We start from the raw sequence: 15,650 nt of genomic DNA, 5'->3' as shown, positions 1-15,650 counted from the left end.
TTCACTTCCCTCCCACATCCTTTGCTATAGTATGGCTTGGAGGTCCTTTCCTTCTCCACAGCTGATTTGTGCCCTCTGAATATTCTTACAGTGAAGGCAGATGGCTATATCCCATCCAATAAACCAACTTTATTAATGACAAAGATTTTAAGCGGTTACAAGTAATGAGGCATAAAAGTAAGAACTGGTTACAAGGAAAAAGGTAAAATGTAGCTAATATCTAACTTAAGCTAAATGAATTCAAAGAAGAGGTCTCTCACCACATGCTTCAGCAGTCATACTGGCTGGATTCCTTTCGACCAGGACACCTCCTCCAGTTCAGTGTTAGTTCCCTTGTTTTTCAGGTGGTGTTGATACCACCTGTGGATACAGAAACCTCCAGCTGTTTTTTGCCAAGATATAAATTTCTCGCTCACACCTTTTCCTGCCAAATAATAGCCACTTGACCAGCTGATTGTCCATTTGATATTGTTGACACCTGGCTGAGGCGTTGGTTTACCTTTTGTTTCTGGGGAACTAGTTTGTGGCTATTCTTGCAGACTTGGAACATGTCTCAGAAGTATTATATAGTAGAATCTTATAATTTTGCATACAATGTTGCCACACACATTTTACCAGAACAATAATGATCAGCAAATTGTGAGTTTTCAAACAATCTCTCACGAGGCATACTTTGTACAAAATTTCATCGCCTTATAAGAGGGGGAAAAAATAAGGTACAGACTGCTGCAGCTACTCTTGGAAAAATTGTGCCTGGTTCCTTTCCTGTAAAAGGGACATAATTCCTGTATTACAGAGTTACTTGGTTTAGGGCCTAATTCAGCAGCCATTGAAGATCATGGATCATGAGTGCTAGATCCAGACCCTCTCTTTGCAAAGTGCTTTGAGACCCTCAGAAGAAAGACACTGTACAAATGCCAGATATATTTCACATTGTTGTATGGCCCTTCTTGCATCTTCCAAACTCCTGATGAAATTGATGGGTCAACAATGAGTAACTGAAGGAAAAAATAAAAGTACTTTAGGTTTCAGACATAAACCATTTGTGGCTGGAAGGTGGTTTATGACTCTATTTGCTGCTCTACTCGAGATGCATTCCTGCATGCTTCCCTAAGGAACAATATATGTGCTGTCATTCCCTTGTAAAGATCTTTGCCTCATCTCTTTAAGTGATGGAAGCATTTTTACTAGTCAGAGGTATGCGTCTCCGTTTGAGTTAAGATGAACCAGACTTTTTAAACTTGGTGTGGTAGCTTTAGTTATCTTTAGGGCTCTACCAAATTCATGGTCCATTTTGATCAATTTCACAGTCATAGGATTTTAAAAATCGTAAGTTTCAGGTATTTAAATCTGAAATTTCACAGTTTTGTATCCAAGGGGATCCTGACCCAAAAGGGGGCAGTAGGGGGATCCCAAGGCTATTGTTGGGGGGTTGCAGTATTGCCCCTCTTACTTCTGAGCTGCTATTGATAGCAGTGCTGCCTTCAGAGTGAGGCTCCCAGCCAGGAGTCTTAGAGCTACCTGCAGCTGGGGGAGGTTCCTGGAGGTGGGTCTGACCCAGCCCCAGGAGTGGCCCCTGCAGGGGAAGAGGAAATCCAGTCCCTCCCCATCCCAACCGAGACTAGCATCTGGAGACTGGCACACAGTAAGAACCCCCAGCCCTGCTTCTCTCCTACACTAGCCAGATTTCACAGGGGAGATCAGATTTCACAGTCGGTGATGCAGTTTTCATGGCCATGAATTTGGTAGGGCCGTAATTATATTCCAGGTTTTCAGCATTGAAAGGCTGAACTATTGTAAATTACATGTCTAACAAAGATAAAATTACCTAAGAGGTGGAGGAATATGTATAGAGCCAACAAAACTGACACTAATCCCTGTAGCATTGCTTTTTTACTCTGCGTGAATGGGATTGGTGTACAAATACATGACTGTGTCTAACTCAATACCTTTTGGTTCTTTGCTCATGGGGTGCTATTTACTCTGGTATAAATTGTAGGTCATGTGAAATGCTACATACGTATAATTAAAAATCCTGGGATCTTGCTATTTGGAAAAGTATTGGTGTACCAAGTTTGTTCATTTAAGGGTCATGTTGGGTTGTTTTCCAAATAACTTTTTATCACTTAAAATAATAGTTTCTGTGTACAGTATATAGTAGAGTGCTTTTAGTTTGCAGCAATCTCCTATCCAAACATCCTCAGATGTGAAAGTTGTGATCACTCTGTTAAAGTTACTTTTTTGAGTAAGGGTCATCTAGGCTTTCTTCTGACTCTTTTCACACTGCCCGTGCCCTGGGGGATTCTGTTATAGTGTTGATCCTTTTGGCTCAAGAGTCTGAATTCTGAAGTCTTCGGGAGTGTCTGCTAGTGGGGTCTCTGGGGAGCAATGTGAAGTGTTCCATTTCATTACATTCACTCTCCAACAATAACTGTAGGGATTTTTCCTTTTTAGCCTTTGATAGCCCTTGGATCAGAACCGTTGTTTCCCATCTATGTGCTGGCAAGCCGTTACTAGACCATTAAGTTATAGTTCATTTTGTACGAACTGCTGTGACTTACAAATCAGGAGCTGTCCTCTGGCTTACCTTATCCAGCTACTATAAATTGCAGTTAAGACAAAATCAGCAATAATGGGGATTAAATTTGTTTCAATGTTAAGCTTATAGTAAACTTCACAAACTGTAACCTTAAATCAGTTGTAGGGTCTGGTGTACTGCTCCTGGATTGCAATGCAGGAAGAGTACTGTGGTGAAGAGTGAGTAACAAAATTTCTGCAGTACAGTACAGGCATCTGGAGATCATAGTCTGAAACAGAACTGTACAGTCAATCTTGAGAAGCCAGGGTGGATAAAAATGGATGATTTAAAAAAAATTATTTAAATTGGATTATTTTGATTTTATTGTTTTCTTTTTAAAAATAAACTGTTTAAAATGAAATCTAAATTTAATAGAAAATATATAAAGCCCTACACATTATCTTTTAAAAATAAATATGCTGAATCCATGAGCGTCTACCAAAAACTTTGAGTTAAAGACTGCTTTTCTATAGAAAGAGAGAATGAGGGGGAAAATGATCCAACTTCTGAGGTCAAGGTTTATTATATAGATGGCACTAATAAGTGGTACTGTGTATGGGCTTGTTTTGTAGGTCGTAGGTCCAGGATCCAACGAACCCGAGCTGCAAGGACAGATATCACCATCAGCTACCTAATTCAGACCAAGGTCATCCGTTGTGACACAGTATAGTTTTGGGGTGTGTTTGTTTAGGGTTTATTCTGTTGGAAGTTATTGCTAAAGGGGTTGTGAGGGACCAGGCTTCACACCTACCTTTTTGGAGCAACCACAATTGCAGTTTATCGCTTCCTTAATAAACCTTCTTTGTGTTTTCGAAGAATATATCTTTTCTTTATTAAAGTTAAGATGGCCGTGGGAGGAACTGACATCTCTACTCCACAGGAGATAGATACTGTAGGCCAGCTCAAGCACCCGACCTCCATCTACTAGTTTGAATGTAACAATATGCCTGAAATAATAAAGTCAATGGACTAGAGTGTTTTGACAGACTAATATATTGCAACGTTAAACTAAATGCTGATGAATTTATGGAAAATGAATACTGGTATGTTTTATGTTTCACAGTGTTTTTATATAAATACTTTGGCTCCATTTCTGAATTTATATTCTTCAGCAAGATTTTTCTGACCATGTTTAGTTCACTGATATTGTCTGTTACCCCCTGTGTTTAGGTTGGCTAACACTTTCAATTCTAAAATATTCTGGCAGCCACTTTTTTGTGAAGCTCAAACATCTTTGTTTGTAGCAGGGCTTTGAAATTTGACAGGGGAGTCCTCTGGCTAGCCTTTTCTTTCTCATGAAATTCCTTTGAGATTTATCTGAGTTAAACTGTTAATCACCATCAGACTAGAAATAAGGAGAAAATTTTTAACAGTGAGGGTAATTAACCATTGGAACAATTAGATGTTTTGATAAAAGATGTGCTCTAGATCAAACAAGAATTAATTCAGGGAAGCCCTGTGGCCTGACTGAAGAAGGTTTATATCTCTTTCCCAGCCATCAGAAATAGATAGCTATTGCTTTGTGGCATTATGTATATGGAGTAACACTCCCTTCTGTGGTACCAAATTTGGCTTAAATGCATAGCTGAAATTCTCTCTACCTTGACCAAGTACAGAGATTTGAGAGGCCTTGAAAATGGTACATAAAACTGACTACAGTTTCAAATCTGTGAAGTACTGCCCTAGGAGGGTCATATACAAAAGTGTCTTTCTTACTAACATCTGATACCTTGCTGAGAATAAAAGATGGCCTCCCACCTTTTTTGGCTAAATTTTGGCCTTCCACCTTTTTATCACCATCTCCTTCTATTTTCTACACTGCATGGTGTGGCTGCTTAAATCTGGAGCGCTTTCCACTTCAGTGTCCCAGAAATTAAATGTAGTATTCAAAATATGATCTTGTTGATGCAGTAACAGTTGGCTTGAGTTGCACATGGAAACTTGGGTGAACTATACCATTGCACTAAGAAATGACAGGAAAACTGAAATCTTTCCCTTGTTAAGAAGTCATCCTCACCAGGTTCAAAAATAAATATATTTCATAATCTTCAGAAGGAGGGATGTTGCCAGTAATCTTCATGTGGTTAAGGGTTTCCTTAATTTCTTACATTTCAGAGACTGCAGCAAAACCCCCTTAAATATTTGTCTAATTATGATATACTTGCCAGCAGTGTTTCCTCTAATTTTTCCCAAACATGTGCAGAATGAATTTTATTATGTTCACCATTATGAAGGTGATGTGTGACACATAATAAAATTCATGTGGTGGGGGTGGAGCTGAGGGGTTCGGAGTGTGGGAGGGGACTCAGGGCTGGGGCAGAGGGTTGGAGTGCAGGGGTGGGAGGGCTCCGGCTGGGGGTGCAGGCTCTGGCTCGGCCTGCAGATGAGGGGTTTGGGGTGCAGGCTGCCCCGGGCTATGGCGGGGAGAGAGGACTCCCCTCTCTCTCTTCCCGCAGCAGCACCTGGGCTGCAGGGGAGGGAAGAGGCGCCTCTCCCCATGGTGGTAGCTCCAGGACTAGGTCTGCAGGCTTGCGCCTGTCCCCCGGCCACAGCAGGGCTGGCGTCGGTTGGGCCTGGGGCACCTGTCCCATGGCTGGGTTGGGGCTGGGGTGCTTGTCACCCAGCTGTGGCAGGTCCATGGGGGCTGGGTTTCCTGAGCTCCTGCGTGGCGCTTAATAGGCTGCTGCTTGGCTGTGCAGCTTACAGGGAACTTAGTTTGCCAGTTGTCATACAAATCGGTTAGAACTTTCACATTTAGGTGAGTAGGAACGGCCACTGATTTGGTCAATTTAATTTACCCTCTCTATACACACACGCATCATACATCATTAGAAAGCTGCTTATGTCTACTTAAGATGAGATATGATGTGGAACTGTCAAGTGGTGCCATTACCATAGAAACAGGGATAAACAATGACATCAGTGCATTAAAATCACCACTGTAATATATTTGCATTAATTTTGGTTAGTTTAATGACTGCATTTCTTTGATCTCAGAGTATCACAACAACAATCCAAAGTGTAAAACAAAATCTAATAAATTTTTACAGGTATCATGTAAATGTATTCGCACTAGTGACATTTCTAGTCACCTCTTTATCATCATGTTCATCATTATGATCTCTGAGAGTGCTTGGGTTACCAGTCTTTACTGCCCTGACATATACACAGTTTTGTGCGGGGAAGAGTATGCTGACTGTAGACAGAATTGATTTTTCTTACATACTTTTTCATAGCAATTCGGTTCTGGGTCTGTTCTAGATTTTTTTTCCAAACGCTGCATACTGTATATGAGACTCTAATTACCCAGGGAGACTGGTATTTCCTGTGATGCTGCACTACCTGCAAACTGTTCTTGAAACCCACTCTAGCCATTAAATGGGCCGTATTCTTTCCAGCAATGGTCTGTATGTTGGTGTCTATATTGTCTCCTTCATGAATGAGATTTCCACCCTCCTGAAGTGGTACAATTCCATTTGGAATGAACACGCCTCCTTGGAATCTTTCTGCTTCAATTTTTGCAGCCTCATTGATGAACCCTCAGCTCACCTTGATTGATGCAGAATTCATGGTGTAGTTGTGCTGTAAGGTTTATGTGTGGTTGCTAAGTACTGTACACTCTACAGTTGAGAGGCGCTTTCTTTGCATGTCTTCTGAAGGATGATACTCATTGCTGGCTGAATTATATGCCTCTTTATCAACCAAAGGACAAACTCCTGCACCAGTTGGGGCACAAAAATAGCTGACCTCTGTGAACTACAATCACGTGGTTTTGGATTATATTCTGAAGCTTTCATTTTAGCTATTTCAGACTAAGCGACTGAAGAGACATAATACAAACCCCTTGTTCATTTGAAAGCTGAACTCAGAAGAACACCCACAAAACACCCACAAAATATTTGAATGACTTAAGTTCCTGCTTCAGATTACTAGTAGCTTAGATAGCATCAGCTACTGTTGCACTGCATAGAACAATGGTAGACTTGTCTTATCCATGCTGCGCATAGAATTAAATCGCAGAACCATACTGTTTTTCTAATTTTGGCTGTAACTTTCTACTGGAATAGCTTGCAGTTTCCCCATCTGAGGGAAGTAGGGTGTTAATCTTTGTAACAGCCTGGATGGGGGAGAGGAGCCTTGTTGTACATAAAATCATTGTGTCTTTCTCTTCAATCAACTGATAAAATGTGGTGTCACAAGGTGACTGTGTTGTTGCAGTGTAGCTAGATGATTTTGCTTTGATTCATTTTACTCACTTAGGAAGAAAGACATGTTGCAGGATAAACTGCATCTTTAGCAATCAAGTCAAGCAAACCGTGCAACAGGACTGATTGCTGGAAGATGTGCTCGCTCTGGTGGCTACAGAAGCAAGTGAACATGATGCTCTGTTAACAGATTCAGAGTCTGTTTTCTTTCTTGTGTTCAATACAGACTCTGACTTTTGCGCCAGTCGACTTGCTTGTGTATTTCTGTAAGCAATCCCCATGACAGCATATTGGTGGCCCATCATCTAAAACTATAAAACTCATCCAGTAGCCACCAATTCATTTATTCTGGCTTCTGCTGCCATCATCACGGCATTCTGTCCAGCACTGGTAGCTTTTGACAGTTTTTTGCGTTCTGTTGATTTTATTGAAAAATGTGCTTTGTCAAAGTTTGTGGAGAGTCTTTCTCTTTGATGTAAGATTTAAGGGGCTTGTATCCTCCATGTCTTCATATACTGTAACTTCCCTGTATAAGTAAAATCCCCAAATATATTGTTAGCATTAGCATCACCACTATCACAATTTTTCACAACTATACAGACTTGTGCTAAATTAGATATATATTAGTAGTATTAGTAATTGCCCCTTTTGTTTAATGAGCACTTTGATTGAAGCCCAATATGAAGCTGTATATTTCATCTTTAACACTAATACTGTGCATAAGTGTCACTGAATTAAGCTAGTTTTTAGGATATTTCAAAGGCTGGTACTGCATGCATAGGCGGTTACAAATTAAAACCTTCTAGCAGGCAGACATGATGCTTTGCTGTACGTACAATAGCTTACAAAAGGAGAAGCATTACATTAGGAATTCACATACATTTATATCAACCCACTATGCAGTACAAACTATGGGCATGCAATCTGCTGCTACTGATGTACAACCTTCTGTATAAAACTTATCTGGTCAGAAAATTTCAGTTGAAAATATAGAAAACTATTATCACTTGAGATATTTTGACAATTAAGAATATGCAATGTGAAAACATTTCATGTTTGTGTATTGTAAAATGTTTGCTGTTTTTGCCACCTGCTAAAAAAATGCACCCATGCAAAACCAATGTCTTTAATACATTGGTAGCTTTAACCAATAAGCACCACATTTAAGATATTGAAATGAACTTTAACAGTAAAAACTGTAGTCTTTTTGGAACTGTGCAAAAAGTGACATGTTCTCATTTTGGGTACCACTGGTTTACCTCAGCTACAGGCTTATGCACCACGTGACAGCTCCACATCAAACCTCATCTATATGTACATAAAATAAGCTTTCAAATGAGACATGATCATGTGTAGCAGGTTGGGCACACTATACTCCAAAAATGAAAAATTGCTGCACGCCTAATTGTAGACAATCTCTAACTTGCACAATGAGTGACCTTTTTAAAAATGAAACCTGGAAATGGATTTTAAATTCTAAATTTGGCAATTACTTGTGGCTTTTGCTGTGTGAGAGATTGCATATGGGGAACTGAAAACTAATTTTTCATTTATTGTAAGATGATATGGAAATTCATTTTTGATGAATAGAAGATAATAGTCCATTGTGGAGACTCTGATTATTCATGAACAGTGTTACACAAAGAGCCAATGACAATTGTATCCACCCTAATTCATTCTGTATTACTATCTTGTATTTGCAGTATGTTTTATACATATTATGTAAGATGTTTACTGGAAAGTGATGAAGTTGCATATATTAGTGTAAGCTACTTATTACACTTTGAGCAGGTTGATTTCTAGCAAATTTATCCTTTACCATTTTGTTCAGATTTGTTAAAATGTTAAGTCTTCAAAAACTTCATTCAGTTCTATTTTTGTTGCTGAGGCATAAATCTTTTGAGAAGATACTGATACCTGTAAAATTTCCTGAAGTTTTCATGCTTGTCTGTATTGCATAGTCATTACTTTAGCTTTAAAACTTTTGAAAATAATTTTCTATTTCTAGTAATCTAATGCAATCACTGAAAGCTGAATATTAGAGGGAAAGGAAATACTGTTAATAAAACATACACTGAAACCTAATAATAAACAAGTTAACAATCCCATAATTTTTCTTTAAATTCTGAAATTACAGTTGTAGAAGTGGCAATATCTTAACATCAAATGTTGCTATTCTGCAGCATGTTAACTTTGCAAGGGAGGGAAGATTAACTGCAAGGTCATAAACAGCTCTGAGATGAGTACAGAGCAGTATGATTAGGTTATAACGTCATTCATGTTCAGATTCCCATGCCAGGACTTAATACACTGACTTGTGCATGCATACAGTACTCTTCCTTTACTGTGATATTGCTGTTGAGTGCTAGAAATCAGAAGTTTTGTGGTTCTGGTCACATTTTTCTCTTGTGTGTGCATATTCATTGTCTCTACATTAGGTTTTCTGCCTTTTTCTTGCTTAGGGTTTGATGCAAGGTTCCTCATATGTTCACCCAAGCTGAAAGCCAGTTCCACTTACTGGCACACCAAAGGTACAATAGCCACGCTGGGGGACCATGCTTATGTCTCTCTGGAAGGAAGAAGTGGCGGGGGGGAGGGGGGGGGGACAGGGGGCTGTTCTTTGTGGCTTTCTGTGGGCCTTTCTTTCCAGCCAGAATTGTTCACTTTTCTTCCTGCTCCAGCAGTTTTGATAGGCCAAGGATCTTTTGCCAGTGTTTTAGAGCAGTGGTGCTCAATCTTTCCAGACTACTGTACCCCTTTCAGAAGTCTGATTTGTCTAGCTTACTTCCGAAGTTTCATGTCACTTAAAACCTACTTGCTTACAAAATGAGACCTAAAAATACAGAAGTGTCACAACACACTATTATTGAAAAATTGCTTATTTTCTCATTTTAACCATATAATTATGAAATAAATTTGGATATAAATATTGTGCTTACATTTCAGTATATAGCGCAGTATAAACAATTCATTGTCTATGAAATTTTAGTTTGTACTGACTTCACTAGTGTTCTTTACATAGCTGGTTGTAAAACTGGACAAATATCTGAGTTGATGTACCCCCGAAAAACCTGCATACCCAAGTAGTATGTGTACTCTTGGTTGAGAAGCACTGTTTTAGAGGAACAGGGGAATGCCTGTTGCCAATTCCTCAGCACAAATAGCAGTTGTAGTGAGGCTCAGTGCTTTTGACCCCATTCCTGATCTGATCAGTGTGCTTGCATCCTCTCCCATGCTTCACAGTAGCGCTGGGAATGGCTGTCTAATGAGGTTTGTGGCTGATTTAAAGCAGCATCTTGTTTTATTGGCTTCTATAGCCTTTTGAGTTTTTTCTTTTTCTCCATTTTTTTCCTCCTCCTTTGAGGAGGAGAACCTCAAAACTTCCAGAATGCATATGTGATGCTTTAGCACAGTGGTCCTCAAACTTTTCAGGGTTGCATGCCCCCCTCCCCTTACTCCTGTCCTTTTGTGGCTCCTGGGGGGAGGGGGTTGGGGAATGTGGACAGATGTAAGGGGGCAGGGGCCATGGCTGGGGACAGGGCTAGTGGAGAGCTAGGAGCAGAACTGGGTGGCGCTCCCTCCCAGCCCTCTGTGGGGACTGGCCCAGGCCTAGGGTTTCCAGCTGCCTGGTTTTTGACTGGGGAGTTGGGTCGAAAAGGGGTCCTGGCAATGCCCAGTCAGATGTACTGACCGGACACCAAAAGTCCAGTTACCGCTGGGCATGGGGAGATGCTTGGTCATTAACCCATGCTAGCCCCTGCTCAGCCTGAGCCACCTCCTACCTGCAGGCAGGCTCCTTTTCAGGCTCTCCCAGCCCCATAGCAGAGGGAGTCCAACCATGGGGGAGGGAGTGGAGATGATTGAGCGAGCGATGGACAGATGTGTAGGAGAGGAGCATGTGATAGGGGAGGGGCTTCAAGGGAAGAGGCAGAGCGGGATGGGGCCTTGGGGGAAGTGGTGGGTCAGGGCCTCAGTGGTCCAGTTACCAGCAATTAGGTGGCAATCCTACCCAGGCCCTGCCATGCCCCCCAAATGTTCCTCCATGTCCCTTACAGGGGCATGCCCCACAGTTTGGGGACCTCTGCTTTAGCAGCGGGAGGCTATCAGACACCTTGCATGGAGAGTTGTTTAAAACTTTACCAAAGACATGTTGGCCATTGTCATCAACTGCGAAAATCACACATGTTGCTATCAGCTGAAAAGCTTGCTGCTCTTGCCAGAAAATCCCATCTGAGGAAAAAGTGAGATCCTTTTTGTTTGATTTAAAAAAAAAAAAATTTACCTACTTGCACAACCTGTTTTGAATTTCACACTCAGTTTGATGGGGAGCTATGGCCTAAATGAAATATGAAGGGATGAGAAATTACTGTACCTTCCTTATTGTTCAACATCTTTTCCCTCCAAATACAAGGTATTACTGCTGTCAATACCTTTTTAGTTTGTTGCAAAGATTGTTGGAGGGAAAATATGCTTTGCTCTTTTAATACATATCACTTGCAAGGCCACACAGTGGAAGATTTTTCTGATAACTTGAAATCATTCTATGACAACGGTTTTCAGCCTATTGTCTGCAGACTTGAAGACTTCAACGTTAGAAGGGACCATCGTGATCATCTAGTCTGACCTCCTGCGTGTTGCAGGAGAACCTCACTCACCTACTCCTGTAATAGACCCTTAACCTCTGGCTGAGTTACAGAAGTCCTCAAATTGTGGTTAAAAGACTTTGCTACAGAGAACCCACCACTTACACTAGTTTAAACCTGCAAGTGACCCGTGCCCCATGCTGCAGAGGAAGGTGACGCCCCCCCCCCCCCCCGGTCTCTGCCAATCTGATGCTGGGAAAAATTCCTTCCTGACCTCAAATATGGTGATCAGTTAGACTCTGAGCATGTGGGCAAGATCCACCAGCTAGACACCTGGGAAAGAATTCTTGGTAGTAATTCAGAGCCTTCTCCATCTAATGTCCCATCACCCGCTGAGGAGATGTTTGCTGATAGCAATCGCAGATCAGCTGCATGCCCTTGTAGGGAGTCTGATAATACCATCCCCTTCATAAACTTATTAAGCTCAGTTTTGAAGCCAGTTAGGGTTTTTTGTCCCCACTGCTCCCCTTGGAAGGCTGTTCCAGAATCTCTCTCCTTTTGATGGTAAGCAACCTTCATCCAGTTTCAAGCCTCAATGTAGTGTTGGTCAGTTTATATTCATTTGTTCTTGTGTCAACATTGGTGCTTAACTTAAATTAACTCCCCTCCCTCCCTGGTATTTATTCCTCTGATGTATTTATAAAGAGAAATCCTATCTCCCCTCAGTCTTCTTTAGCTTGGGCTAAACAAGCCAAGCTATTTAAGTCTTTTCTCGTAAGGTAGGTTTTTCCATTCTTCGGATCATCCTAGTAGCCTTTGTCTTCACTTTGTTCATGTTTGAATTCATCTTTCTTAAATATGGGAGACCAGAGTTGCATGCAGTATTCCAGATGAGGTCTCACCAGTGCATTGTATAATGGTACTAATACTTCCTTATATCTGCTGGAAATAGCTCACCTGATGTATCCTAGGTCTGCATTAGCCTTTTTCTCAACCACATCACATTGATGGCTCATAGTTATCCTGTGATCAACCAATAAACCCAGGTCTTTCTCCTCCTCTGTCACTTACAACTGATAAGTCCCCAGTGTCCAGGAAAAATTCTTGTTGTTAATCCCTAAATGCATGACCTTGTATTTTGTGCTATTAAATTTCATCCTATTTCTATTACTCCAGTTTACAAAGTCATCCCAGATCGTCTTGTAAGATATTCTGGTCTTCTTCCGTATTGGCAATACCTTCCAACTTTGTCATTGGCAAATTTTATTAATATACTTAGACTACCTAAGATTTCCAAAGGGGGTCCACACCTCAATTTGAAATTTTTAGGCGTCTGCAAATGAAGAGGTTGAAAATTACTGTTCTGTGACACTGCCAACAGGGAGCTCAGAAGCAGGATATAAACTGTGTCCTGTTCTTGTATTAAAGGTAGCTGGGATCTCAAACCAAACTTCTGGTGTTAAAATGTTTGATTTCACGATTTAAACTAAATATAGCTAAACATCCAATATATCTCACTGCGTTTATAAAGATGAGTTAATGCTGGTTGAGAGATCTTCATGCTAAGCAGCAATTGTTTAAAAAAAAAAAAGAAGAAATCTAGTGCCTTTGTATGATTTTGTTCACTGTTTTTCGAGATCACACTTATAGTTGCATATTTTTTGAAGCTAAAAATATCCAAATCACCTCTTTAGAATTACTTTTCCTTTTGGTACTTTAAGTGTTGGTGATTGATTCCTTCCTTTTTACTAAATGCTAAACTACGCAATAAGCGTACTGAGCTATTTTACCAATCCAAAACTTGATTATGAACCAAATTTAAAAGCTGAATTGTTCTCCCATTCCAAGGTGTTATAAGGCAAGCTAAGGGAAGGCTGGATCTGTAAGTGTAGGAGTTTTCTTTCTTCTCAGTTCACACAATCACAGGATGAGGTTGTTCTATACGCTCGGTGGTGACAGTTCAAGTTGAGAGGCAAAAAACCTTTCACACTTCTTACAAGTCCATTTCTCTGTTAATTTACCTTATAATGCCTTGGGATGACATTACCCCCAACCGTAACTACATCAGGATTTTTTTTGATTGTGTGAATTCATTGTGTTTAAGTTTTGGGTAATCTTGTTTGTTTTTATAGGTCTAAAATTTGACACTTAAAATTTTAATCTGATGCACACTATTCTCCAAATGGTTTATTATATCAGATATACAATTTGAATCTACTCTGAGCTGCAACACTAGTTACTGATGCCATTTTAATGGAGAGGTGGTACTCAAATGATAGGAAGAACAATGTACTGAATGAAAAAAATCAATGGCTGACTCATGCTCTAGTTTAAAAACAGGCAAAAATTGATGTGCAGGAATTTAGATGATAAAATCCCTGGGGAAAGTAAAAAGGTCTTGAGGTTCTAAGTTTACATTATGAAAAGACATTTTTTTAAAAAAGTTAAACTTGAGTATTGAAATGAGGGATGTAGTCTTCACTGTTTTGTAATTTTACATAATAAAACATAACCATTCTAAAACTAAGATTTTCTCTTGATCTACTTGATTTTTTTTGGGGGGGGGTTGGGAAGAGAATAAATGGTTTAGTCAGTATCATATTACCTCTTGTTGCCAAGGGTGTAAATGTCAGCTGGATAATGTTATATTGCTGAAAATCAGTTAGTTTTCTGTGCTGGATTGTACATTTTGTTATATTTATCTTGCTTCATAGTACAGTGGTATTAGTACCTAGCCCAGGGGTGGGCAAACTTTGTGGCCCTTGGGCCACATCTGGGTGGGGAAATTGCTTGTAGGGCCACGAATGTAGGGCTGGGGCAGGGGGTTGGGTGCAGGGTGTGGGAGGGGGCTCACGGCAAGGGGTTGGGGCAGAGGACGGGTGTGGGAGGGGTCTCAGGGAAGGGGGTTGGAGTGCAGGAGGGGGCTCAGGGCAGTAGTGCAGGGAGGAGTGCTGCAGGAGCTCAGGGCTGGGGTGCAGGGGGCTGAGGTGCAGGAGGGATGTGGCAGGGGTTCGGGCTCCAGCCTGGCGCCACTTACCTGGAGCGGCTCTGGGGTGGCAGCGGCATGCACCGGGCCCAGGGTGGGCTCCCTACCTGCCTGCCCTGGCCCCCGTGCCGCTCCGGGAAGCGGCCAACAGCATGTTCCTGCGGTCACTGGGGGAGGGGGAGCAGAGAGCTCTGTGCACTGCACTTGCCTGTGGGTACCTCCCCCGAAGCTCCCATTGCCCGGGAATGGGGAACCACGGCCAATGGGAGCTTTGGGGGAGGTGCTCCCAGGCAAGTGCAGTGCACGGAGCTCTCTGCCCCGCCGCCCCCCAAGGGCTGCAGGGATGTGGTGCTGGCCGCTTCCTGGAGCAGTGCAGGGACCGCGGCGCCATGGAGGTGGCTATCCCGTGGGCCGTAGTTTGCCCACCCCGACCTAGTCTGTCTTGTGTAAATAAGCTGGTTGAAGTTTTTGGAGACTGTTCTGTTTTTGTGATGATGTATGACATTGGACCTTTGGCTGTAGCTGAGTTCCTTTCTCACACCTTCTATAGAATTTTGGGACAGCTATATGAATGGTTTTTTCGTAGAGAGATTCAGTAACAAGATGCTATTTTAAAGCTTTTTTCTATACAGAAGTATTATCCATGTATCCAGTATGAAAATGAGTTTCTTAAAATGTAACTGTGTGGTATAGTTTACTCTTAAATCTTGTCCGTATATGTTTTAAAAGGGAACTTTTTTAAAATATGGGTCTCTTTTTAATTTTAGGTGCTGGAGATCAGAATTTATTCACTTCTGTATATCCCATGCTTTCTCAGCAGCTTCCAAAAGAACCCATGGAATGGAGAAGGTAGAGTGTCTCTTCTCTACCCCGCCCCCCGCCATTGCTCTATTTTGATGCACGTTGTTGGATTTAGGAAAATGTGACTACTAATGTGGCACTGTGCAGTGAGTTGGGTTTGGAAGCTGAACAGGAGGAAAGATTTCTGGTTTTCAGAGCCAATTTTCCCTGAATTCTGAATGTTGGGCCCTTTGAGAGGTTTGTTCCCACGTTTAGCCCAGGCTGAATTTAAAATCATAAAGAGATTAGCTGCACTAAAGATTAGTTTTACTGGTATCTCTAGGTTGCACTTTGGGCAACCATGCTTTGAAGATAAGTCTGGTTCCTGTTTAGATGGGCATATGGGAAAGAGTTAAAAACAGAATTGTGCTTTGGACCCTGTCACGTCCACAGCCAAAGACTGCCTCTAATTTTGGAGGAACACAAGAACATGTAAAGGAGAATCCTTTTTAAAATGA

General features: G+C 41.3%; 1 protein-coding gene across 1 annotated transcript in view; it reads left to right on the top strand.

Annotated features, from left to right (window-relative positions):
- TRAPPC10 (trafficking protein particle complex subunit 10) overlaps nt 1–15,650 on the top strand; it is a 91,912-nt gene that overhangs the window by 11,686 nt on the left and 64,576 nt on the right. Inside the window, exon 2 of the mRNA XM_074969283.1 lies at nt 15,120–15,201. Within this exon, the coding sequence (XP_074825384.1) occupies nt 15,120–15,201 (82 nt within the window). The remainder of the gene's footprint in view (nt 1–15,119; nt 15,202–15,650) is intronic.

The sequence above is a fragment of the Natator depressus genome, chromosome 1, assembly GCF_965152275.1.
Source record: "Natator depressus isolate rNatDep1 chromosome 1, rNatDep2.hap1, whole genome shotgun sequence".
In the NCBI taxonomy this organism is placed as follows: Eukaryota; Metazoa; Chordata; order Testudines; family Cheloniidae; genus Natator; species Natator depressus.
The sequence above is the reverse complement of the archived record's forward strand: the minus strand, read 5'-3'. Positions and strand labels throughout refer to the sequence as shown.